Here is a 22,445-nt window from a genome sequence, read left to right on the forward strand (position 1 = left end):
GTTCGCTCAAACTCATGTCCATTGCGTCAGTGATGACATCCAACCATCTCACCCTCTGTCGTCCCCTTCTCCTCCTGCCTTCAGTCTTTCCAAGCATCAGGGTCTTTCCTAATGAGTCAGTTCTTTGCATTGGTGGCCAAAGTATTGGAGTTTCAGCTTCAGCATCAGTCCTTCCAATGAACACCCAGGACTGATCTCCTTTAGGATGGACTGGTTGGATCTCCTTGCAGTCCAAGGGACTCTCAAGAGTCTTCTCCAACACCACACTTCAAAAGCATCAGTTCTCTGGTGCTCAGCCTTCCTGATGGCCTGACGTGACCAGCTGTCGCTGTCTGTACATGACGACCATAGCTTTGACTCTACAGACCTTTGTTGGCAGTGTGATGCCTCTGCTTCTCAATGTGCTGTCTAGATTCGTCGTTTGTGCTGTCTAGCTTTCCTTCCACGGAGCAGGCGTCTTTTGACTTCGTGGCTGCGGTCACCGTCTGCAGTGATTTGGGCCCAGGAAGTAAAGCCTGTCACTGTTGCCACCTTTCTCCCCGTCCGTTTGCCATGAAGTGAGGAAACCGATGCCATGGTCTTAGTTTTCTGAATGTTGAGTTTTAAGCCAACTTTTTCACTCTCCTCTTTCACTTTCATCAAGAGGCTCTTTAGTTCCTCTTCACTTTGTGCCATATGGTGTTATCTGCATATCTGAGGTTGTTGACATTTCTCCTGGCAGTCTTGATTCCAGCTTGTGCTTCATCCAGCCCAGCGTTTCTCATGATGTCCTCTGCATAGAGGTTGCATAGCAGGGTGACAGTATACAGCCTTGCGTGTTTGACAGAGTGGGCCTAGAGTGTTCCGTGAAGACATGTTATTTTCTGTAACAGTCAAAGGACTGTTTAAGGCTGCTCTTTTTCTGCCGGCTTTTCCTGTTGAGTCATGGCTGATCTGCAGCCGTGCCGTCCGCACCCCTCGGGGTCCGTCTGTGTGGTGTGTGTTGGTGGCTGGTTCTTATACACCTGCTCTTCTCCAGATTCTCTTTGGATTATAGGTTATTACAAGATTCTGAATAGTTTCCTGTGCTCTACAGTAGATCCTTGATAATTATCCACTTTATATATAGTCCTGTGTATCTGTTAATCCCAAACTTCTAATTTACCCCTTCCTCCTCTCTCCTCTTTGGGAGCCTGAAGTCTGTGTTCTGCGCCTGGCAGTCTGCTTTGGTTTTGAGTAAGGTCATCTGTGCCATTTCTTTAGGATTCTGCATGTAGGTGAGACCAGGAGATGCTTGTCCGTCTGGTCTCCTTCCTTAGTGCGATCATCTCTGTGTCTGTCCACATTGCTACAGTGGCACACTGTCTTTTTGTGGCTGAGCAGTATTCCATGGCATATGTTCACCACATCTTCTTTATCCCATGGACACTTAGGTGGCTTCCTCCACATAAATTTAAAACCAGCTTTCCAATTTTGAAGAAGAAGCCTGCTGGGATTTTGACTGAGATTGTATTGCTTATGTAGATGAGTTTGGTAAAACTGGCATCTTAAATCAGCAGCACTGATTTTTCCTGTACACGAACCTCTGTGTTTTTCCCATTTATTATGTTTGCAGGCTCTTTAGTTTCTCTCAGCAACATTTTATCATTTTTCTCTGGAGGTCTTTCATGTTTCTGTTAAATGTATCTCTGAGTACTTCATATTTTTAATCTCTGCAAATGACATTTTAAGTTTTTAAATATTCAGCGGTTAATTGGTAGTACGTAGAAATACACATGATTTTTCTGTATTGCCCTTCTTAGGATTTGTTCTGCATAAAACAGTAGTTTGGTTTCTTCTTTCCAGTCTGTGCATTTCGTTTCCTTTTCTTGCCTCGTTACCCTGGCTGAGAATCCACGGGTACCGAACAGAGACTGTGAGGGTCTCCCGTCTCCGGTGGGTGAGGCCTGTCTCCGCTGCAAGCGTGTACGCCTTCAGGCGTCTGCAGACCTTCTGTGAGGCTGGGGACGCCTGTTTCTAGGCCTAGAGCTCCGAGGCATTTTCTGAAATCCGCAAGGGCGCTTAGTTTTGTCAGATGCTGTCCCAGCTTCTATTGGGATGAGGAAGTTTTTTTCTTTTTTATTCTGTTCAAATGATGAATTCCATTGATTGGTCTGTATGTTAAACTAGATTCGTATTTTGGGACAAAGCCCAAAACACTTGCTCACGATCAGTTGTCCTGTATTTATGTTGCTCTATTTTATTTGCTGGCGTCCGTTAAATAGCTGGCGTCTGTGTTCATGGGGAGTGTTGGCTTCTGATTTTCTTTGTTTTGAATTATTAGTATTTTGCTGCGCTGGGTCTCCGTTGCAGCATGCAGGCTTTCTCCAGTGGCCGCGACTGGGGGCTGCTCTTCCTTGCCTTGTGTGAGCTTCTCACTGCAGCGGCCTTTCTTGCTGCTGTGCGTGGGCTCTGCAGCGTCCAGACTCAGTAGCTGTGGCCCAGGGTTTAGTTGTCCCTCGGCACGCGGGCTTTTCCCAGACCAGGAATCGAACCTGTGCCCCCCACAATGGCAGGTGGATCCTTAACCACTGAGCCACCAGGGGGGTCCTCTCAAGTTTTCTTTTCTTTTTACTGCCCTTGTCTGACCTTGTGTCAGATGTTCACGCCTCACAAACAGGCCTTGGGATGTCGCGCCTCTTTCTTGTCCTGGAGGCTTCGTGTGTCATCGGTGTTTTTCTCGTGTCGCATGCACTTTACTAACAAGGTCACCTGGCCCCAGAGTTAACTCTCGGAGGCGTTTATACACCGTGGACGTGGTCTCTGTGAGTATGAAGCCCTTAATCTGCTTGAGCTGCCATAGTATCTACGGGTTGATCACAGGGTCACAAGGAAAAAGTGACCATCTGCATGCCAAGGAGAGAGGCCTCAGAGGAGGCTGCCCTGCGGACCCTGGGTCTCAGGAGTCTGACCTCCAGGACTGAGAGGAACCTCATCCAGGTACTTTGTTGTGTTCTGAACTAGGACACTGCCCTGGTAGAAAAGTCCGCCTGCCAACGCAGGAGACAAGGGTTCAGTCCCCTGGAGAAGGGCATGGCTACCCATTAATTCCAGTGTTCTTGCCTGGAGAATTCCATAGACAGAGGGGTCTGGCGGGCTACAAGGTCATGGGGTCACAAAGAGTCAGACAAGACTTCTCGACTGAACAATGGCCTTGTTGTACGTTAATCGACTCTGTAAAGGCCTGTCCCCAAATCCAGTCGCATTCCGAGGCCCTGGGGGTCAGTGCCTCGGCACGAGTTAGGGGAGGGGGCGTGGTGCAGCCTGGCCGTAGGGTCACTGAGTCCTGTGGTGTGAGTTTGGTAAAGTCTGTCTCTGCAGGCATCTGTTTCATCTAAACTGTAAATCGATTGGCACAGGCTGTTGATGACATTCTGTTACTCTCCTATCAGCTTCTGAAGGATTCATCGTGATGTTCTTGTTTTCGTTCCTGGCGTTGATGATCTGTGTTTCTGTCGTCTCTCTAAATGCAGGTTTTGTTAGCAATTGGTCGTGACTCATGTACGAAGAAGTTAGGGCTGGAGAAGATTGGTGTGAACGTCAGTGAGAAGTAAGTACCCTGGTGTTAGCGCCCAGCCCTGCTCAAAGCTCAGTGTTTCCACAGATCGCCCCTGGGAAATTCTGACTTCATTACTGAGGTGCTCTGAATTTACTTTGTAGTAAGTAATCTGTCAGCTCTGTATTATCAGTTATTTCATTAATCAGTTGATAACTCTTAATGTTTTCCTTAAACATTTCATGCATTAAGCAGTTACTTGTAAAAAATAATTGTGGAAATGTATGCATCCACTTTCTGTTTAGAATGAATTTGTCTGTCCTTGATCAGGCAAGGAGGAAAATTCCAAAGCAGTATGTTCAACTCTTGGAGAAGGCAATGGCACCCCACTCCAGTACTCTTGCCTGGAAAATCCCATGGATGGAGGAGCCTGGTAGGCTGCAGTCCATGGGGTCGCTAAGAGTCGGACATGACTGAGCGACTTCACTTTCACTTTTCACTTCCATGCATTGGAGAAGGAAATGGAAACCCACTCCAGTGTTCTTGCCTGGAGAATCCCAGGGACGGGGAGCCTGGTGGGCTGCCGTCTATGGGGTCACACAGAGTCGGACACGACTGAAGCGACTTAGCAGCAGCAGCATGTTCAACTCTGGGGGAGGCCTAGCGCTGTCCTCAGCGCTCAGAAAGCAGGCAGTGGTTTGTCTGAGCCACGGGTCCAGGGACGCTTGGTGGAAGAGAGTCTGCTTCCAGCAGTGCAGAGTCAGTTGTAATATTTTTTCTTCCCCAAACACAATAGGACGGGCAAGATCCCCGTAAATGATGAGGAGCAGACCAGTGTGCCCTACGTCTATGCTGTCGGGGACGTCCTGGAGGGCAAGCCGCAGCTCACCCCGGTCGCCGTGCAGGCGGGCAAGCTGCTGGCACGAAGGCTGTTCGGGGGCCGATCAGAGAAGGTGCGTTCCTCGCCGCCGTCTCTGGACAACGTCTGAGTCACATTCACGACGAGAGGAGAGGCAGTGCGCATGCACCGCGTGCGCGTCACACTGGGGAGGCGCCCCGTGTCGTGTGCGGTCCCCTACCGTCTGATGGTTCTGAGTAAACGCTTTGAGCATCTTACGTTGAGGGTGTTGTCCTGGGCGACGCGGGGGCACCCAGGTGGGGCCGTCTTTTCTTGCCGGAGGGGTCGGGGAACACGTCCTGGGTGGGCTGCTGCTCTGGCACCAGGGGCAGGGCCACGTGGCTCGGGGTCTGATGGGCTCAGCGTGTGGCCGTCTCCGCTTGGCAGGCCGGCCTGTCGCCCTGCCCGGTGTGGCGGAAGGGCTTCCTGCTCACCCTCGCAGGGGCGGTCCTGTGCGTGGCTGGGGGTCCCGGTCTCACTGAAGCAGCCGGAGTCGGGCTCCCCTGTCTGCTCAGTGACTCAGTTCCCCTAACTGTGGTGGGCGGTGGCCACCTGCGCTGGGCTGCGCTTGTCTGTCTTCTGTTTATGAGTGTACATTGTGCGGATTTTCACTGTGAAAAACAGGACAAAACGAGACACGAGCTGTCTGTCTTGCAGTGTGACTACGTCAACGTCCCCACCGTGGTGTTCACGCCCTTGGAGTACGGCTGCTGTGGGTACTCAGAGGAGAAGGCTGGCGAGGTGTACCAGGCGGAGAATCTGAATGTAAGATGTGCGGTTGGTGCATTCTCAGACCTCGCCTCTAATCCACGGTTTCTCCTGTTGGCCACTTCGTATTCTGTAGTTTTGCAAGTTCCTGTGATGGCTGCATTGTCGGAAATTACATTCCTGCTTTGGGAAAGTTGGAAAGTAAATAATGTAAGCCCTGTCTCTAGTGGAGTGATTGTCATACAGCTGGGAAGACGGATGCAGACTGTGCGTACAGGGCTTTAAGTGCGTGGGCAGCATCTGAGGGGGAGGCCCCTGGGGGGCACGCAGTATCCTGGGAACTGTGGGGAGGGGGGCCGGCCAGGGGCTGGGGGCCACGGCAGCTCCTCCTCTCCTGCTGGGGTTCCCGTGTGCGTGTGTGTGTGCATGTGCACGTGTGTACATGTGTGTGCATATGTGTGCATGCACGTGTGCACGTACGTGTGTACATGTGTGTGCACGCACACACTCGCAGGTCACGCTTCTCTTCCTGCAGAAACAGGCATGCGTGGCAGCCACATGCACGTGGCCTCTCCCCACTGCAAGCTCAGTGCCACTTCTGGTCTTTGGAGGAACTGACTGACCCAGTGTTTGTCTCAGTCGCACGTCGTGGGGACGTTTGCTGGCCCAAGCTGGCTCTGTCCACCTTCCCCACGTGGCGCGGCGGGGCCAGGCTCAGGAAGTGGCTCTGGGAGCCCCCCGCCCCACCCGCAGGCTCAGGAGGGCGGTTTCAGGGCTGCGGTGCTGCGGGGTTGTGGGCCATTCGGACGCCCCCAGAGCTGCTCTCTGCTCCCCTCCACCCTTGCCCATCCGGTCACACCGCCGCACGGTGTGCTCTTGCTGTGATGTGGTGGGTGGTCCGAGTGGCTTTCTCCTGCCCTTCTCCCCACGTGGGAGGGGTGGGGGATGAAGGGGGTCAGAGGGTTAGGACCACCATGTTTTCAGGGGCTGTTGTTTAGGTGGTGCTTTCAGTGAGAAGTTTCCATTGCAGAGGACGCAATTTGATCAGTGTTTATAATTAACTCCTGGGAATAGTGAACCAGCTGTGTGAGTGGGAGCTTTTGCTCGGGTCTTGACAAGTGACGGTAGCCATCGTGGACTTGACACTTAGTCCCAAAGGCAGGTGCGAGGAAGGAGGCTGCGGCCGGATGGAGGGCGTGTCTGTAGGCAGAGCCCCGTCCTGGGGCACCCGCGGGCCTCTCCCAAGGCCCCTGCACATCAGCACACCCCGTCTAGACTTTCACTTTTGCATTTTGCAGGACTGAAAATTTGATCTATTAGTATTTTTGATATTCTTATTATGAAGAGACTTGAGGAAACCTCGCATAAATCCATGTATTGTATCTTTTCAAGTGAGGAAATTAAGGGGAAAAGGTGAGGGTAGGCACAGTAAGACAGGATAAGAAAATGGAATTCATTCACAAAACTCACACCATAGAGTCCTCTGGACTTTGATCTCTGATAAGAACTTGTATGTAGAATATCAAAGAACTCTTACAACAATAAAAACCAAACAACCCGGCTTTTAAAAGAGCAAAGGATATTTCCCCAAAGAACGTGCATGGGTGGCCAGAAGACACGTGGAAGGAATCTCGGCGTCACTGTCATCAGGGAAACACAGCACAAGCTTAGCGAGAGGCCATGGGCTGATTTATGAAAGTTCTCACCGTGTCTGTGGGTTCTGTCTTCACTCTTCTGATGGTGCCCTTTGAAGCACAAAGACCTTTCCTTTTGGTGCAGTCTGGTGTGTCTTTTTTTTTTTCTGTTGTCACATGTACTTTTGATGTCACTTCTGACAAATCATTGTCTGACCCACAGTCGTGAAGATTGATGCCTGTGTTTTCCTCCTAGAGTGTTGCGGTTTTCAGCTCTGACATGTGGGCCTCTGATGCATTCTGAGAACTTTCTGTACATGTGTGAGGTCGGGGTCCAGCCTCATCCCCCCGCACATGGGAGCCCATTTCTCCTTGAAGAGCTTCCTCCTAGTGAGGAAACACAGGCACTGATCTAGCTTACAGATTTCAGTGTAATTGGAAGGGTGGGTGGGAGGGCAGAGGCCAGGGAAGAGAGAGTGAAACCTCCTGAACAGGAGGGCAGGCCAGGAAGGAGAGCCCGCCCAGGAGCAGGTGACCACAGCGAAAGCGTGCAGTTTAGAAGCGTGCAGGCTTATGACAAGCAGGAGGAAAGGCACTTGTGTCTGATTGAAAAGGGCACCGGGAGGCAGAGGCGGCCAGTCACAGACCACAGCTTTTAAATTTGCACTTCTTGTGCCTAAGTTGATTTAACAATTAAAACTCTAAAAAGGCAGTATTAGGGAGATTATTTTGGGGGGCGGGCTGTGCCACTGAGCTTGTTAGATCTTAGTTCCCCAACCAGGGATTGAACTTGCACCCCCACGCAAAGAAAGCGTGGGGTCCTAACGACTGGACCCCTCGGGAACTCTGAAGGGAGGGTCTGGACAAGGAGGGCACCGGGCGGAGGAGGGTGCCAGCCGTGTCGGATGGTAGTTTATCCTGAGGGCACGGGCACTAAAACTGTGCTGAGCGGCACACGGGCGACAAAGACCAGCAGAACAGAAGCCGAAGCCCAGATTGATTCAGGTGCTTAGAATTAACATGCGATAAAGGCGGTGTTTTAAATTTATGGCAAAAGACGTTCATTAAGGGTGTTGGAGTAAGTGGACGGCATTTAGGAAAAATGTGAAGTTGGGTCCACACTTCACGCCCACTTTGAACCAGGAGGATCCAATACTTAAACAGAAGCTTCCACATACTGGGAGGAACAGCAGAGCTAACACTTCTCCAACGCATGAAAGTGAAAAGTGAAAGTGAAGTCACTCAGTCGTGTACGACTCTAGTGACCCCATGGACTGTAGCCCAGCAGGCTCCTCCATCCATGGGATTTTCCAGGCAAAAGTACTGGAGTGGGTGCCATTGCCTTCTCTGAATAAAATGTGCAGGAGAGTTTATTTCCGTCAGACTCGGAAGCTGGGGTCATGCGTGTTTAAGTGTCTGAGCGCTGGTGGACAAACTGCCATCTCTGTGTGATCATGGAGCCCTGCGGGGGCGCCTCCACGTGATCACGGAGCCCTGCGGGGGCACCTCCACGGACACTGACCTCTGCCTGTCTCTTGCAGGTCTACCACACTCTGTTCTGGCCTCTCGAGTGGACAGTGGCCGGCAGAGACAACAACACTTGTTACGCGAAGATAATCTGCAATAAACTGGACAACGTACGTCATGTGGTCCGAAGCGGGCATGCTTTGATTTTAAAATGTCGCTTTTAGTCTCGTATCTGGGTTTTCATAATCTCCTTAAAGATAGCTCTCAGGGCTAGGCAGAAATCCTTCAGACTGCCGCCCAGGTGCTGGGCTTGCGGGGGCTGGACATGTGTCTCCCTTTCTCCCTGGGATCGTGTCTCTCGGGCGCTCTGACTGGCGGTGTGGAGCCTCAGGCTCTGCCGTGATCTGGGCCGTCAACGACACAGCGTAGGCGCATCTGTCTGCATCTGGAGACACAGGCAGCCTTGAAGACGTTGCGGGTTTGGTTCCAGGCCTGGCAATAAGTCGAATGTCACGGTCGTGCGAGCCCGGTGTTGTTTGGTTTCCCTGTGCGTGTGAGGTCACGTTTACACCAGACTACAGTCTTTATCAGTCACATTCTGTCTAAAAAATTCAACGTTCAACCTTAATTTAAAAATACTTTATGCTTAAACGTTCTAACCATCAGCTGCGCCCTCAGCAGATTGTAACCCCTTGCTGGTGGAGGCTCTGGCCTCAGTGCTGGGGCTGCCGACTGACCAGGGTGGAGGTGGCTGAAGGCTGGGGTGGCCGCAGCTGTTTCTGAAAGCAAGATGACCGGGACGCTGGCCGCGCGGAAGGACCCGTGTTTCATGAGTGGTTTCTCTGGAGCAGGCAGTGGTGTTTGACAGAGTCTCCCCCACAGTGGCACTGCCGACCTGCCGTCCTTTATCTGCCAAGTGTGAGTCGTGTCCCGAGTCCTGGTTGTCATCACGGCTGTGGTCACGCCCTCTTGCAGGAGTGGCTCCACCTCAGGAACTGCTGTCTGTGCTCATCTGTCGGGAGCAGCTCCTCCTGCGTTCGGTTCATCCTCAGGTGGCGGCAGCGCAGCCCCGTCTTCAGGACCCACTTCTGACCCCCGCTCTCCTGCTGTTGCCGCCGCGTCTCCCTTCCTTCCTCCAGGAAGTCCTGGGCCCCTCGCTGTCATCCTCAGGGACTAGAGTCAGGTTCTTCCAAACACCTCTCGGGTTTCTGTTCTGAGTTCGTCCCATGAGCTGTGATGCTCTTACGGCATCTGGGATGGGACTCCTCTCCAGAGGCCTTCGGTCCACTCTGTCCGGATCCGCCAGAGGACTCACTGTCTGTGGCAGCTGCAGCCTAGCAGAGTGGATTTGTCCAATAATAAGACTTGGAAGTCCAGATTGCTTCTTAACTGCTGGACAACAGAGGGCGGTTGTGTTAGCAGATGTGAAAGCGACACCCATCATGTCGTACATCCCATCAGAGCCCTGGGGTGGTCAGGGGCATGCCATTGGGAAAGGGCACTCATACTTGGAAAGGAGTCTTTTCTTCTGAGCAGTCGCTTTCAAAAGTAGGCTTATTTTAAGTAGGCTTAAAATATTCCGTAAACCATGTTATAAGCAGATGCCGTCCAGGCTTTGTTGAGCGTAAACCAGAGTCAATTCAGCGTAATTGTTACAGGCCCTGGGGTTTGGGGAACGGTAGGTCAGCGCCGGGTTCCAATGTGTCAGCGCCCAGCACGAGAGCAGCCTGTCCTCTGAGGCTGTGAAGCCAGACTCTGACTTCTCCTCTCTCACTGTGAAAGGACTGCGTGCACCCTCGGCTGCTTCAGTCATGTCCGACTTTTTGTGACCCCATAGACTGCAGCCCGCCAGGCTCCTCTGTCCATGGGACTCTCCAGGCCAGACTACTGGAGGGGGTTGCCATGCCCGTCTCCAGGGCCTCTTCCCCACCCAGGAACGGAACCCAGGTCTCTCACGTCTCCAGCATTGGCAGGCAGGTTCTTTACCAGTAGCGCCGCCTGGGAAGCCCACGAACGCCCCAGATGCGTCTGGGGAGGTCAGGTCTTCTGGGTGAAGGGCTGCAGCCTCTGCGGCGGCGCTTGCTGCCACCCCGGCCCCGTGCTGCCGTCTCTGTGAAACGGTTCCTTCCTGAGTCTCTGCGAGCCCGCTCCGCCAGTTCCCACCGCCCTGCAGCCTCCCCTCTCTGCTCCTTCACGGAACCGGAGGGGATCACAGCCCTGCTCTGGAGGCTTTGATTGGAGGGCACGGTGGCTGGTGTGGTCTTCTACCTGGACGCCAGAGCTGCCTCCACCCACGCCGGCAGGCAGGCTGCTGCTCTCCCCCTGCTCCTCCGCTCGCTGGAGCAGCGCTCCCTGTTTCCTTGGAGAGCTGTCCCTCCGCGTTCTCAGCCTGGCTGACTGTCCGGCTCAGGAGGCCCAGCTCTCGGCCTGTCCTGGCTCTCCACCTGCCCTCCCCATTTCCAGCTTCTGATGTCAAGGAGAGGCGTGCGACTGTTCCTTCCATTTGAATGTTCAGAGACCATCATTGGGAGATGATTGGCCTAATTTCAGTGTGTTCCTGTCCCAGGGCAGAGGGAGGCCAAGGAGGGGGAGACAGGCTGGGGGCTGGAGCTAGTTGGTGGAGCCTTGAGCAAAGGTCCCCGTATCACATAGACCTGGTTCGCGGTACCCAGAACAGTTACAGGAGTAACATCGCAATCCCTGATCACGGGTACAATAATAAGGAAGAAGTTTGAAATAGTGTGAGAGTTACCAGAATGTGGCACAGAACCACCAGGTGACCAACTGCTGCTGGAAAGACGTTGCCAGGAGACATGCTCAATGCAGGGTTGACACAGACCTTCAGTCTGCAAGGAACACAGTTGTGTGTGACACAGCGCGGTCTGCCTGTGGATGGGCTGCATCACAGGCAGTCAGGAGATGCCTCCATGCAGTGAAAGCCTGGTTAGAATTACTCAAATTCTAATGGAGGCGCTCACAGTGGCGGGTGCAGGGCCCCCTGTGGAGCACGAGGGAAGGCTGAGAGCCCCTCGCCCCTCCGTGGGGACAGCAGGGCCCCTCGAGGCCGGTGAAGAGTGTGCCAGGCTGTGCCAGGATGGGGCTCCTCCCTTCTTAGAGTCTGAGATTCTTTCTGGGGAGGTCGGACACGAAGTTGCCGATGATGTGACCTCATGCAACCCTCCTAGGGTCCCTCCCGTGGGGCCCAGCAATTCCAGGCATCGCCCACGGCCCCCAGGGAGTCCAGTCACTGTGGGGTGTTCTTCCCCGCTGTGGGGGCCGGGAGTGTGGGGGCACAGGCCTTCCCCTGGTGCACTGTTGGCCCTGAAGCTCTAGATGTGGGGAGAGAGATGAGAGCTGTGGACAGGGAGGCTGAGTGCTGGAGACCCGGGGGTGCCCGGGATGAATCGACTCCCCCCAGTGTGTGGGTGTGGGGGTAAGGGGAGAGGGCCCCCCACTCCTCGGTGTCTGTGCCCCGGGCCGGGAGTGGGGCCCCTGCTCGGAGGGCACACGCCCCAGCGTGGCCGTTAGCCCCGACTCGTCGGACTGTCATTCAGCACTCTCTCGGGGTAACTGAAAGCGTCCACCATGCTGGGAACCCCTCTGGGCAGCGGGTGCACACTCGTCCTGATGGGTCGGGGCTCACGGTACCTCAGGGCATGCACCCAGGGCTCTCCCCACAGAGTCTCAAGGGTGCGGGTTCCTGGTGGTGCTCTGGGCTCAGGGCGGCATTAGAGCCGCTTTTCTGGGGGAGACGCTGTAAGTTTCAACCGTGAACTTGGGGTGACGAGGCTCCTACTCGGGGCGTTAACCTACTGGCTTCCTTTCGGAAGGATCGGGTGATAGGATTTCACGTCCTTGGACCGAACGCCGGGGAGATCACTCAGGGGTTTGCTGCCGCCATGAAGTGCGGGCTCACAAAGCAGCTGCTGGATGACACCATCGGGATCCACCCCACGTGCGGAGAGGTGCGCCCGCTGGGGCTCCGGGGACGGGGAGGGGCCCGCTGTCCTCAGCCGTGTGCTCTCGAGGGCGGCATCAGCGTCGCGTTAGGGACGTGTCCTCCTAAAATGGGCGTCCGCACGGCTGCGTGTGAATCGCTGTCTCTCCTCCCCGGGCAGGTGTTCACCACCTTGGAGATCACCAAGGCATCGGGACTGGACATCACGCAGAAGGGCTGCTGAGGCTAGGCCCCGCCGCCCCGTCCTGTCCCACCCCGCGGCGGGGAGACAGCGCGTGCGGCGCAGGGAGCCCACGCTGCCTGGGGACAGGAGGCGGGACGGCGCGGGGCCGCCGCCCGGCTGGGCTGACGGGAGGGCAGACTCGCTGCCTCCTTGACGTCTTCGCTCAGAGCCGCCAGGTGAGCCAAGACCGACCTCTGCCCGCCAGCTCCTCCGCGAGGCCTCTCTGGACGGACTCGTCCAGGTCAGCACTCTGCTTGCTGTGGTTTGAGCCCCTCCCTGTTGCTTCCAGGAAACAGTCTCTGTTATGAAACTGACTCCAGGGGGCGTGTTCAGCCTGTTGATCTTCAGAGTAATATTAAAAGGTTCTCAGTACTGTATTGTGTGAAATCTAATTTAAAGTTATTTAAAAGGGTTCTGCTCACAGTCTGTTCACTCACAGGCTGGTTCAGCAGATGACCAGGTGATGCCAGGGCCTGCCCTTGGGCTGTGCACGCCTGTCGGCATCTCAAAGGGCTGGAGGCGGGCAGCCTTCCCTGGGGAGGAGCCTGTTTCCTCCCAAGCAGACCCCGCAGCCCCACGCCCAGGGTTCCAGACGGCAGTGCAGTCCTGGGCTGCCCTCCTCCCACTGGCCCACTGGTCCGTTGGTCAGAACTTCGTTTTTAAAGAAACTTTAGGCCAGTAAGCAAGTCGGGGTCACCGTCTGTGGACGGGGTGTTTGCTGCCCTCCTGGAGGCGGCAGAGGGGGCTGCAGAGGGGGGGGGGGCCCAGCTTACCAGTCCCAGGGTCCAGCTACTGCGGAGAAACGAGCAGGCGAGGTGGGAGAGCGGTTGCCGTGGAGGCAGCCTGGTGGCCCGCAGGAGACGCTGTTGGTTCCTGCGTGTGGGCTGGCGGCAGCTGAACAGGGTGTAACACAGGCGGAGCGTTTTCTCTCACTTGTTGGAGCGTTGTTCACGACGGCTGTCTCAGCGCCTTGGCCAGGCAGTGCTGCTGTCTGCGTTGTCTCGGCCTTGGCATCTAGTCACCGTTTCTTCTCCTTCAGGTAGGTCTTCTCCTAGGATTAACCCTGTAACCAGCTGAGATCTGTGTCTGGAATGCAAGAATGGCTCAACATGCAGAATCCAATCGGCACTGTATACCTCATCGGCAGAATGAAGGGAAAAGAGTCACATGATGAGATCAGTTGATTCTGAAAGAGCATTTGACTAAATTCAACACATTGTCCTGGTTAAAAAGTACTCAGCGAACCAGGAATAGAAGAAAACCACCTCTGTGTAACAAAAGCCGCACGTGAAAGCCCCACAGTGATCAGCTCACAAGGCAAGGCCGCCGCCTTTTGCACTTCTGCTCACCAGAGTCCTTATTAAAAGTTTATGCAGAGCAATTAGGCAAGAAAAAGAAGTAGGATCATCTCCACTCACAGATGATGGGTTGTAGATGTAGAAAATACTGAAGACGCCTCATGTGCAGACACAGAAGCTGCTGGACCTGGTGAATGAGCTCAGCAGGTTGCAGGATGCGAAGTCAACTCCAGGAAGTCCGGTGAAAGCCTGTACACCAACCATGATCCGTATCGAAAGGAAGAAAACGATTCCACTTAGAGTAGCCCCCAGAAGAAGAAAATTCATAGGAACTAAATTAACCAAGGAGATGGAACAGTTGTACAGTGAAAACTACAAACTGTTGAGAAAAGGAAGACAAATAAGTGGAAGGACAGCCTGTGTTTGTGGATCAGGAAACTTAATGCTGTTAGAATGTCAGTTGTGCCTGAAGCAATCACACATTCAGGTTCTGTCAAAAACTCAGCAGTGACTTTTGCAAAAATGAAAGAACCCGTCCTGAAGTTCCCGTAGAACCTGAAGGGGATTCTGAACATTCAGAACAACCTTGAAAAAGCACAGAGATCACACACTTTCTGTTTCAGAGTTTACTGCAGATCCTCAGCTGTGAGAACAGCATGGTCCCAGCTCAGAGTGGGGCGTGTGGAGAACAGGGAAGTCAGGCCTCACGTGTCAGGTCGGGGGGACCGTGGAAGCAGCACTGAGACCCTTTCATAGCAAAGTGTCCTCTTTCTCCCGCTGGCGCTGGGAAACCACGCCAAAGGGCAGCGTCAGATCTCTGCTAACATCGTATACAGACGTCCGCTGAAAGTGGGCCAGGGACCTAAACGCAAAAGTCACAGAGCTCACAAGCAAGCCCAGGACCAAGCTCCACAACACTGAGTTTGGCAGTGACTCTTCATGCGGCCAAAGGCACAGGAGACGAGGTAAATGGACAGACTGGACCTCAGGGGTTAAAACTTTGTGCGGTCAAGGGCACCAGGACACTGTACAGAGCAAAAGTTAAAGCCCAGAAGGAGAGGGGAGATGTCCAGGCCACACGTGCTCCAGAATGCAATATCTGGAATATACTGAGAAACTTCCAAACCCAGTGACATAGAAACAAACACGCAGGTTGAAAACGGGCAAAGGGCCTCAGCAGACGTTTATCCACAGAAGATGCGCAAACGGCTGGCGCGTCACGGAGGAACGGAGATGAGAGCTCACTGAGCTGCCACCCTCGACCGTCAGGCTGGCTGCTCAGCTGCTAAGTCACGTCTGACTCTTTGTGACCCCCTGGACTGCAGCACACCAGGCTTCCTGGCCTTCGCTGTCTCCCAAAGTTTCCTGACATTCATGTCCGTCGAGTCGGTGATGCCATCCATCCATCTCATCCTCTGTCGCCCCCTTCTCCTCCCGCCTCCAATCTTTCCCAGCATCAGGGTGTTTTCCAGTGAGTCAGTTCTTCGCATCAGGTGGCCAAAGTTTTGGAGCTTCAGCTTCAGCATCAGTCCTTCCAGTGAATATTCGGGGTTTATTTCCTTTAGGATGGACTGGTTTGGAATTGAACATACACTTTAAAATGGTGAAGACGGCTACTTCCTCGTGCATTTTATCAGGATTTTAACTGCATTTAATTGTGTGTCAGTTATGCCTTAATAAAGTTGATCTAAAAAAATGAACCAACAGCTTTAAAAAAAAGCCCAAGACCAGATGGTGTAATTCTGTGAAACGTAAAAGAAGTATTAACAGCAATTTCTCTCAAAATCTTTCAAAAAGCTGAAGAAGAGAGACCACTTCCCAAGTCATTCTATGCATCACGGTCACAGGCTACCACAGCCGGATGGAGACGCAGCCAGCGCACCCTGGCCAGCACCCGACGGCCCGGTGCCACGTCCTCGGCAGGGCGGAAGTCCCTGCTAGGCCCAGCAGGTCTCTAAAGGACTGTACGCGAAGTGAGTTTTGTTCCGAGGCTGCGAGGGTGTTTCCCAATAAGGAGCTCACCCGATGAGACACCACATTAATAGAATGACAGGCGGAGACCACGTGACCACCTCAGTTGGTACAGGAAAAGCATCTGCAAAATCCAACACGATAAAGCCCCGTGTGAAAACCCCACAGATCACGCTGTCCTCAGTATTGAGACGAGACCGAAAGGTTTTTTCCTCTAAGATCAGGAACAAGATAAAGATGCCTGCTTTGCCTGCTATTCATTCAACTCGCCCTGGCATTCTAGAGAGAGTAATCAGACAAGAAAAAGAAGCAAAAGGCGTCCGCTCTGGAAAGGAAGAGGCAGACCTGGGTCTGTTCACAGACGACACGAGACCGGCTTTGGCGGCCCCCTCACTGCGTCTTCTCTGTCTGTGGGCCTGTCTGGTCGTGGGTATTGTAGAATAAATGTTCAGTTGATCGTGAGCCGTCAGAGCCTCCTAACCCAAGGCCCTCTCTGCTGTGCACGCTCTGCTCCGGACGCATGTCTTCAGTTCCTGTTGATGTCCCAGCGGCGCGCACACCCCCATCCAAGGCCAGGCATCACTCACCTGGACCGCAGACCCAGATGTTTACCTGCCCACGTCGGGGTCGGGGCCCCGCAGAAAGGAAGAGAGGCTGACCGAGGCGGGACTTGTGCCCTCGTGCAAGGCCGCGCCCACCCCCCGTGGTGGCCTGCGAGCCCCTCGTGGCGTCCGTGCGCACAGCGAGTGGCTTTCGCCCGAGTGTCCCTCGGGCCCGCCCCATTATCCACCGCCTCCCTCCAGGGACCACGTCTCTCCTTGCATGAGCTCCGCTGGCCGCTGGGTCCACCCCAGGGCTCCCGGCCCGCTCGCCTCCTTCTCCGCACAGACGCCTGGTGTTCCCACGCACGCCTTGTCGCGGCTGTCTGCACTGAGCACCCGGAGCAGCTGCGGCGCCCCAGCCCGCCCTGGCCTCACCCGGCCCGCGCTCTCCCGGCGGAGGCCTCCTCTCAGCACTGGTGTTAGACTGTCAGGCTGCTGCAGAGGGGCCGGGGCAGAAGCAACCAGAAGCACGGAGCCCCACCTGCCCACAGGCCTGCCGTCACCTGGGCCGAGCCCCGGGGCCCTGGGCACCGTGACCTCCCCAGTGTGCCAGGGCTCCTGGGAGTCCCTCCCACCTGGCCACGGGGCGCACACGGGGCTCTCCAGGAGGGTCGTGAGTGCCGGGCCCTGGCAGGGCGGGCAGGGGGCTCACCCGGCACCCCTCACAGCCGCAATCCCGGGCAGGTGGCCCTCGGCCCTCCCTGGTGGACACTCTCCTGCCTGCGCTCCTCAGGACAGGCCCAGCCCACCGGGACCTCCAGGTGCTCAGGGTCCTGCACAGCTGTGGGCCGCCTGGGGGCTCCTGGGGCTCCACTGGCTGCAGGCCTCCTTCCCCGTCTTGCTCACTCTGCCCCTCGGTTCATTTCCATCTTCGAGAACAATGGGCTTGGCCCTGTGCGCACCTCTGGACCCCAGCAGGCTGCTGCCCTCAGCCTACCACTGCAGGGCTGACTCTTCACTGCTGACCCAGCGACGGGATGCCTCCCAGCCCCACCTGTAGGGGCTGCCCCTCCTCAGGGCAGGGACGGCTGAGGGGAGGAGGAGGGGGTCCCCGCCTCAGGGCAGGGACGGCTGAGGGGCGGAGGGACCAGGAAGAGGGGTCCCCATGGGGCTCCCCTCGGGCCTCATCCTGCATCGCACCCCCAGCAAACCCCTGGACAGGAGCGCCACGTCAGGGCCGCTCCGAGACCCTCCGGATCAAGGCCAAGGACGTGAGGGCGGAGGCAGGCCCTGCCGTCTGCACCGTCCGCTCCCCTCCCGCCCTGGTCCTCACGCTGAGCTGGGGACCCGGCCTGGTAGGCTCCCCGCTGCTTGTCCACTGGCAGCCCGGTCGATTCCTAGCCCAGTGGGGTCTCCATGGGGCAGCAGACCCCGGAGCTGCACCCTTACACCTGCGCTCCTCAGCCCGGCCGCTCCTGAGCTGCAGCCAGGGCTCAGGTCAAGGTCAGCCAGGAAAGGAGCTTCTCTTTACTATTTCTCCGCATCGCTTGGCACCTGGCCCCTTAGTTCCCAACCAGGGATGGAGCCTGTGGCCCTGCATTGGGAGAGTGGAGCCTTAGCCACCAGACCATCGGGGAGGCTCCGAGGAAGGAGCTTTATTCCCACCAGGTGGGTTGTTCGCTGCTTGCAGGCCCCGTGTGGGCTCTGCTCCCACGTGTGTGGCTGTGGGTGCTCCCATGCAGGGTCCTCAGAGACGGGGTGCCCACCAGCCTGGCTCCACGCAGCCCCTCCCACGGCCCCTCCCCGGCCAGGAGTCACTGATTGTGACCTCGGGGGCTCTGATGCTGGGTGAGGCTGCGGGCCTGGCCCCGCATCCTGGGCCCAGAGCCTGGCGGCGCATGGCAGCCAGGACCGTGGCCAGCATTCGCCTCCCCCAGGTTCATCACACAGGGCAGCCAGTGAGTACCTGGGCCTGGGCTCTGCTCACCTCCACCTTTCTGGCTGCAGGGGGGCCGGCCCTCACATCAGCATCCTCCCGGGCCGGGTCACTGCCGGGCGCTCTGACCCACACCAACAGTATCTCCGCTGGGCTGGGGGTGGCAGCCTGGACCCCCAGGGGCCCCCCTGCCTGCGGGAGCAGGCTTCCCACAGTACACAGGCCCAGGCACACGACCAAGAGGGTCCGCAGGCGACCCGGGTAGGGTGTCGGGGCCCCTGCCCGCCCCCTCCAGGCCCTGGGTTCCTGTGGCAGGGCCATGTCCTCTGTGGTCACTGCTGGGGTACCCTCTGTCGCCCAGCTGCTCCAGGACTGTGGGAGCCATGTGGCCTGGACACCACCTCTTCCCCCACGCACTGCAGGGTGGGGGACAGAGATGCAGGCAGGGCAGTTCCCCCCAGAGCCTCGGTCTCCTCACCTGAAGAGGGCGATAGCGGCCTGTCTGCCATCAGGTGGGGAAGTAAACCAGGGCCCACAGCGTGGCCCAGACACCCCGCAGGCTCACCCCGTCCTGGACCTGGGCCCCCTGCCCACTCCCTGCATCCCAGCCTGGCGCCCCGGGAGGGGCTGAGAGCCTTGCTCTCGTACCAGCCCAGGTCCCTCGTCCAAGGCCTGCCCTGGTGCAGAGGGCTGCCCCATCCCCAGGGGCCCAAGGCTCCTGGGGACCCAGCCCCTGCCCGGAAAGACGTGCTTGTTTCTCCGAGGCTTCTCTCCGGTCTCAGGAGATCCGACAGCAAAGTGTGGTCACAGGAACGCAGCTGCTGCAACTCAAGCTCAGAGAAGCAGGGGGCAGTGCCCCCCCCAGAGGGTGGACGGGCCATGATGCAGGCCAGAGGGCCCCGGGAGCTGTGTGCCCACGTGTGCGTGCGTGCTCAGACCGGTGCTGGGGGCCTTCGTGGCCTTCACCCTCAGGGCCTGTGGCTCAGCGGCTTCCACGGCAGGGATGGGGGGACAGGCCCCCACTGCTGCAAGATACCGTGTTTGGGAGCCGCTCCCTTGGCTCAGCGGGGCTTAGGGTGAGAAGGCAGGAAAGAGGCCTGCCGTGCTCATCCCCGGGCCCCCTAGGCCCTCCAGGGGCAGTGCAGTGGAGAGCAGCCTCGCAGCTGCCCCGGCCGCCCCATCCCTGAGATGCCAGCAGGGCCGCTTCAAGGGCACCAGCTCCTGGGGAACCTGTCGCCTGGTGCGGTCGGTCCCGCTGGTGTCTGCACAGCCCCCCGCCTGGAACCAGGGTCCCCCATGCCAGGAGGGGCCTGGTAGGCGGCTGGCTTCAGCCCGCGAAGGTCACGGGATGGTGATGTGGCTGCATGAGCACAGCCACTGGGGCGAGGGGCTCACGAGCCCCTGCAGTCAGCCTTGTGCCCAGTCCTGCTCCGCCCCAGCTTGGGTCATCCTTACTCTTGTCTTATCCTTTGAAAGAGAACTACCCGTGACTGTGGGGCAGGGAAAATGGCCCAGCCACTCGAAAGCTGTGGGGCAGATCTCTTTAAAACTAAAACAATGGGCCTCCGTTGGCCCAGCAACTGCACTCCCAGCGCGTGCAACAGAGAAACAGGGATGCATCTTTGTGTGGAAATCTGTGCGTGAACATCCACAGCAGCTTTATTCATGATGACCCAGCCTGGGGGCTCCCGGGGCCCAGGGGGAGATGGTCAGTCCAGCCCAGCCTCGGGCAGGAGCCCCTGCAGACCCAGCCTGGAGATGGCACGGGGCAGCCCGTCTCCTGAGGGTGCCAGCCGCGCCTTTCTGCCTGTGCGACCTTGTGCGGCCACGGCCCCACATGGCCCGGAGAGCCGAGGTGGCCCCGGCTGGGCCGCGTGGGGTGGATGCGGCTGCGGAGGGGGCAGCATCTGGGACCTGCAGGGCCAGTCAGCCGAGGGCCCCTCTGACTGTGGGGGCCACTCAGAGCCCACGCTGGGTGTAGAGCTGTGTGCACACACGTGTACACACACACATACACACAGATTGTAGGGGCGACTCAGAGCTGCTAATGGTGTAGAGCTGCACGGACACACGTGTACACACACACGTGCACACACACACTGACACACCAGAGCAGGCCTGTGGAGCAGTGTGCTGAGCACTGGGGGGCTCACAGCCTTCCTCGGCGCCCCATCTCCGTGCGCTGTTGGGGAAGCCTTGCTGTTCGAGTCCTGACTGGCTCCTCCGGCCTCTCTTCCAGCTCCGGCTGAAGGGTGCACCTCACTGTAGCCCCCTTCTGTGATGGACCCGAAGGCCCCCAAGAAGTCCCGCCAGGGAAAGAAGAGTAAGGCCAGGACGCAGGAGAAGTTTGCCAGGAAATTTCCATACAGGTAGTAGACCCTGAGCCCGAGCCAGGAGGGGCCCCCTTCTGCAGGCCCCCACCCCAGGAGCACCCTCTGGGAAACACGGCAGGAGCGGGTGGGGGTCTCTGTCCCCTGAGGTGCTCCGTGCTCCCCGATGGCAGGCTCCACACCACCCCTTCGCCCCTGAGCTGGGCCCCCCAGAGCCTCGGCTGGCTGTTTCCTGTCGCCTGTTCAGCACACCTGCTCCTGTGGGGGGTGTGATGGGGTCTGGCTGTGGGGGCGGGGCAGGAGCCCGCAGAGCCCACAGGCTGGGCGGCCTGGGGCTTCTGCCTGGCGGCCTGTTTCTCTGGGTTGAGGGGTCTGGGAGGGCTGAGGGCAGCCCCGAGCCCAACCTTGGGGGCCACGGCCTCCTCACAGTTGCCCGTGGCAGGGGCACCTGCCCTCAGCTCTCAGCCCCGGTCTGTCACCACCCACAGGTTCTCCTGGCTGACGGAGACCAGCTCGGAGCCCCTGCGGCCCTGGGTGCTCACGAAGATGAGCAGCTTGCTGCGGGAGCAGCTGCCGCTGCAGAAGACGCTGCTGCCCACGAGGTCCATCCCCGTCCGAGGGTGAGTCTCAGCCCCAGGCCCCCACGCAAACACAGCACGTCTGGGCCGAGTACGTCGAGCCCCGGGGAGACTCGCACTCACTCCCACACACCCTGCACACGGAGGACACCCCCAGACCCCACACACAAACGCAAAGATGCACAGACACTTGCCCTGACCCAGACTGTCTGAAGGGCCCCACCCGGCCCACCACCCGCACCGACGTGAGTGGGCATGGGGCCTCGGGGCCGAGGCTGTGTCTTCTCCACTGTGCTCCCGGGCCTCTGAACCTCTTCTCCCCTGGGCTGACGGGCTGGGCTGCAGCTTCTCCCGTGGAAGGGTTCGTCACGTCGGGCCCTCTGAGAGCCTTCTAGCCGTGTGGCCAGGTCCTTGTGTGGGGGGCAGGGGGCAGGGGCTGAGGCCTGCGCCCAGGACCGCCCTGCCTCGCACCCTGAGCCCTGGCAGTGGGCAGATCACCCAAAGCTAAAGGCCGAGTTTATCTGAGGATAACGGAGCCCCTGAGATGGGGGAGCTGGAGGGGGAGGGTGGTCTCAGGCGGAGGTGGCCACTGTGCTGGTGGCACCCGCTGTGGCTTGCCCCCAGGCTGGCAGGCCCGTGTCTGGGCCAGGCCGGCTCCCTGGGGTCAGCGTGGGGCTCTGTGTGATTCTCCAGGCTGGGGGCCCCGGATTTCCCACCTCCGTCCTGCCTCCAGCCGCCGCCATCGCCACCAAGAAACCTCTGGGAGCTGGCGCTGCTGACCCGCCGCTTCCCCAGGCTTGCAGCACCCCCGCCCACCCCCCGAAGCCCCGCTCTGCACCACCAGTCTCTGGGCCACTCAGCCCCCAGGCGCTCGTGACAGTGGCCACCGGGCAGAGGTGACCTATGGGGAGGCAAGGAGCCCTGGAGAGGTCGCCCGCGGATACACGCTGCAGGTTCATAGCCCTGGACGGTTGTCTGCACGCCGGCCCCACGTTCTCATCCATAAAATGCGGTGACAGTCAGCTCTGCAGTGTGAGCATCATTTCCTCGCGTTTACCCCCAAATACACTCAGGCGTCTGGGATAGCCGGATGGCGATACTCTGGAGTCCTGCTTCGGGGGAGCTCGTGTGAAGGGGAACCACCTAGTATCGTTAGTGGGCGCCTTTTTGCCACGGCTGTGCCTGGAGGAGGAGCAGGAAGAGGCAGTCTTTCCACCCCAATCGGGACAGTCTAGGAAAGGTGCTCAAGCAGTTCTTAAAGCACAGCAGAGTCTAAATGCTGGTGCCACGTGTGTGTATTAGGAAGTGGTGTGTGTGTGTGTGCGCGTGTGTACGTAGGGGTGCACGCCTGTGGGGTGCACGCCTGTGTGCTGCACGTGTACACGCCT

General features: G+C 57.5%; 2 protein-coding genes across 5 annotated transcripts in view; both read left to right on the plus strand.

The window, feature by feature from the left end:
* The window catches only part of TXNRD3 (thioredoxin reductase 3), a 33,565-nt gene extending 20,786 nt beyond the window's left edge, over positions 1–12,779 (plus strand). The window contains exons 12-17 of the mRNA XM_070777072.1: positions 3,492–3,568; positions 4,311–4,467; positions 5,070–5,177; positions 8,296–8,391; positions 12,052–12,186; positions 12,340–12,779. Coding sequence (XP_070633173.1) covers positions 3,492–3,568; positions 4,311–4,467; positions 5,070–5,177; positions 8,296–8,391; positions 12,052–12,186; positions 12,340–12,402 — 636 coding nt within the window. The 3' untranslated portion in view covers positions 12,403–12,779. The remainder of the gene's footprint in view (positions 1–3,491; positions 3,569–4,310; positions 4,468–5,069; positions 5,178–8,295; positions 8,392–12,051; positions 12,187–12,339) is intronic.
* On the plus strand, positions 12,446–22,079 carry C22H3orf22 (chromosome 22 C3orf22 homolog). 4 transcript variants are annotated; one of them, XM_070777058.1, is made up of 5 exons: positions 12,530–12,643; positions 13,442–17,881; positions 20,389–20,518; positions 20,968–21,099; positions 21,751–22,079. In XM_070777058.1, exons 3-5 carry the CDS (start codon positions 20,430–20,432, stop codon positions 21,932–21,934), a joined length of 405 nt encoding a protein of 134 aa, XP_070633159.1. In that variant the 5' UTR covers positions 12,530–12,643; positions 13,442–17,881; positions 20,389–20,429; the 3' UTR covers positions 21,935–22,079. The 4 variants fall into 4 exon arrangements, with proteins under 4 accessions (XP_019813657.2, XP_070633159.1, XP_019813655.2 ...); XM_019958098.2 differs by lacking the exon at positions 13,442–17,881 and having other exon boundaries at positions 12,446–12,578; XM_019958096.2 differs by lacking the exon at positions 13,442–17,881 and having other exon boundaries at positions 12,541–12,643.
* The last annotated feature ends 366 nt before the right edge of the window (positions 22,080–22,445 follow it).

Source organism: Bos indicus, chromosome 22, assembly GCF_029378745.1.
Source record: "Bos indicus isolate NIAB-ARS_2022 breed Sahiwal x Tharparkar chromosome 22, NIAB-ARS_B.indTharparkar_mat_pri_1.0, whole genome shotgun sequence".
NCBI classification, from domain to species: domain Eukaryota; kingdom Metazoa; phylum Chordata; class Mammalia; order Artiodactyla; family Bovidae; genus Bos; species Bos indicus.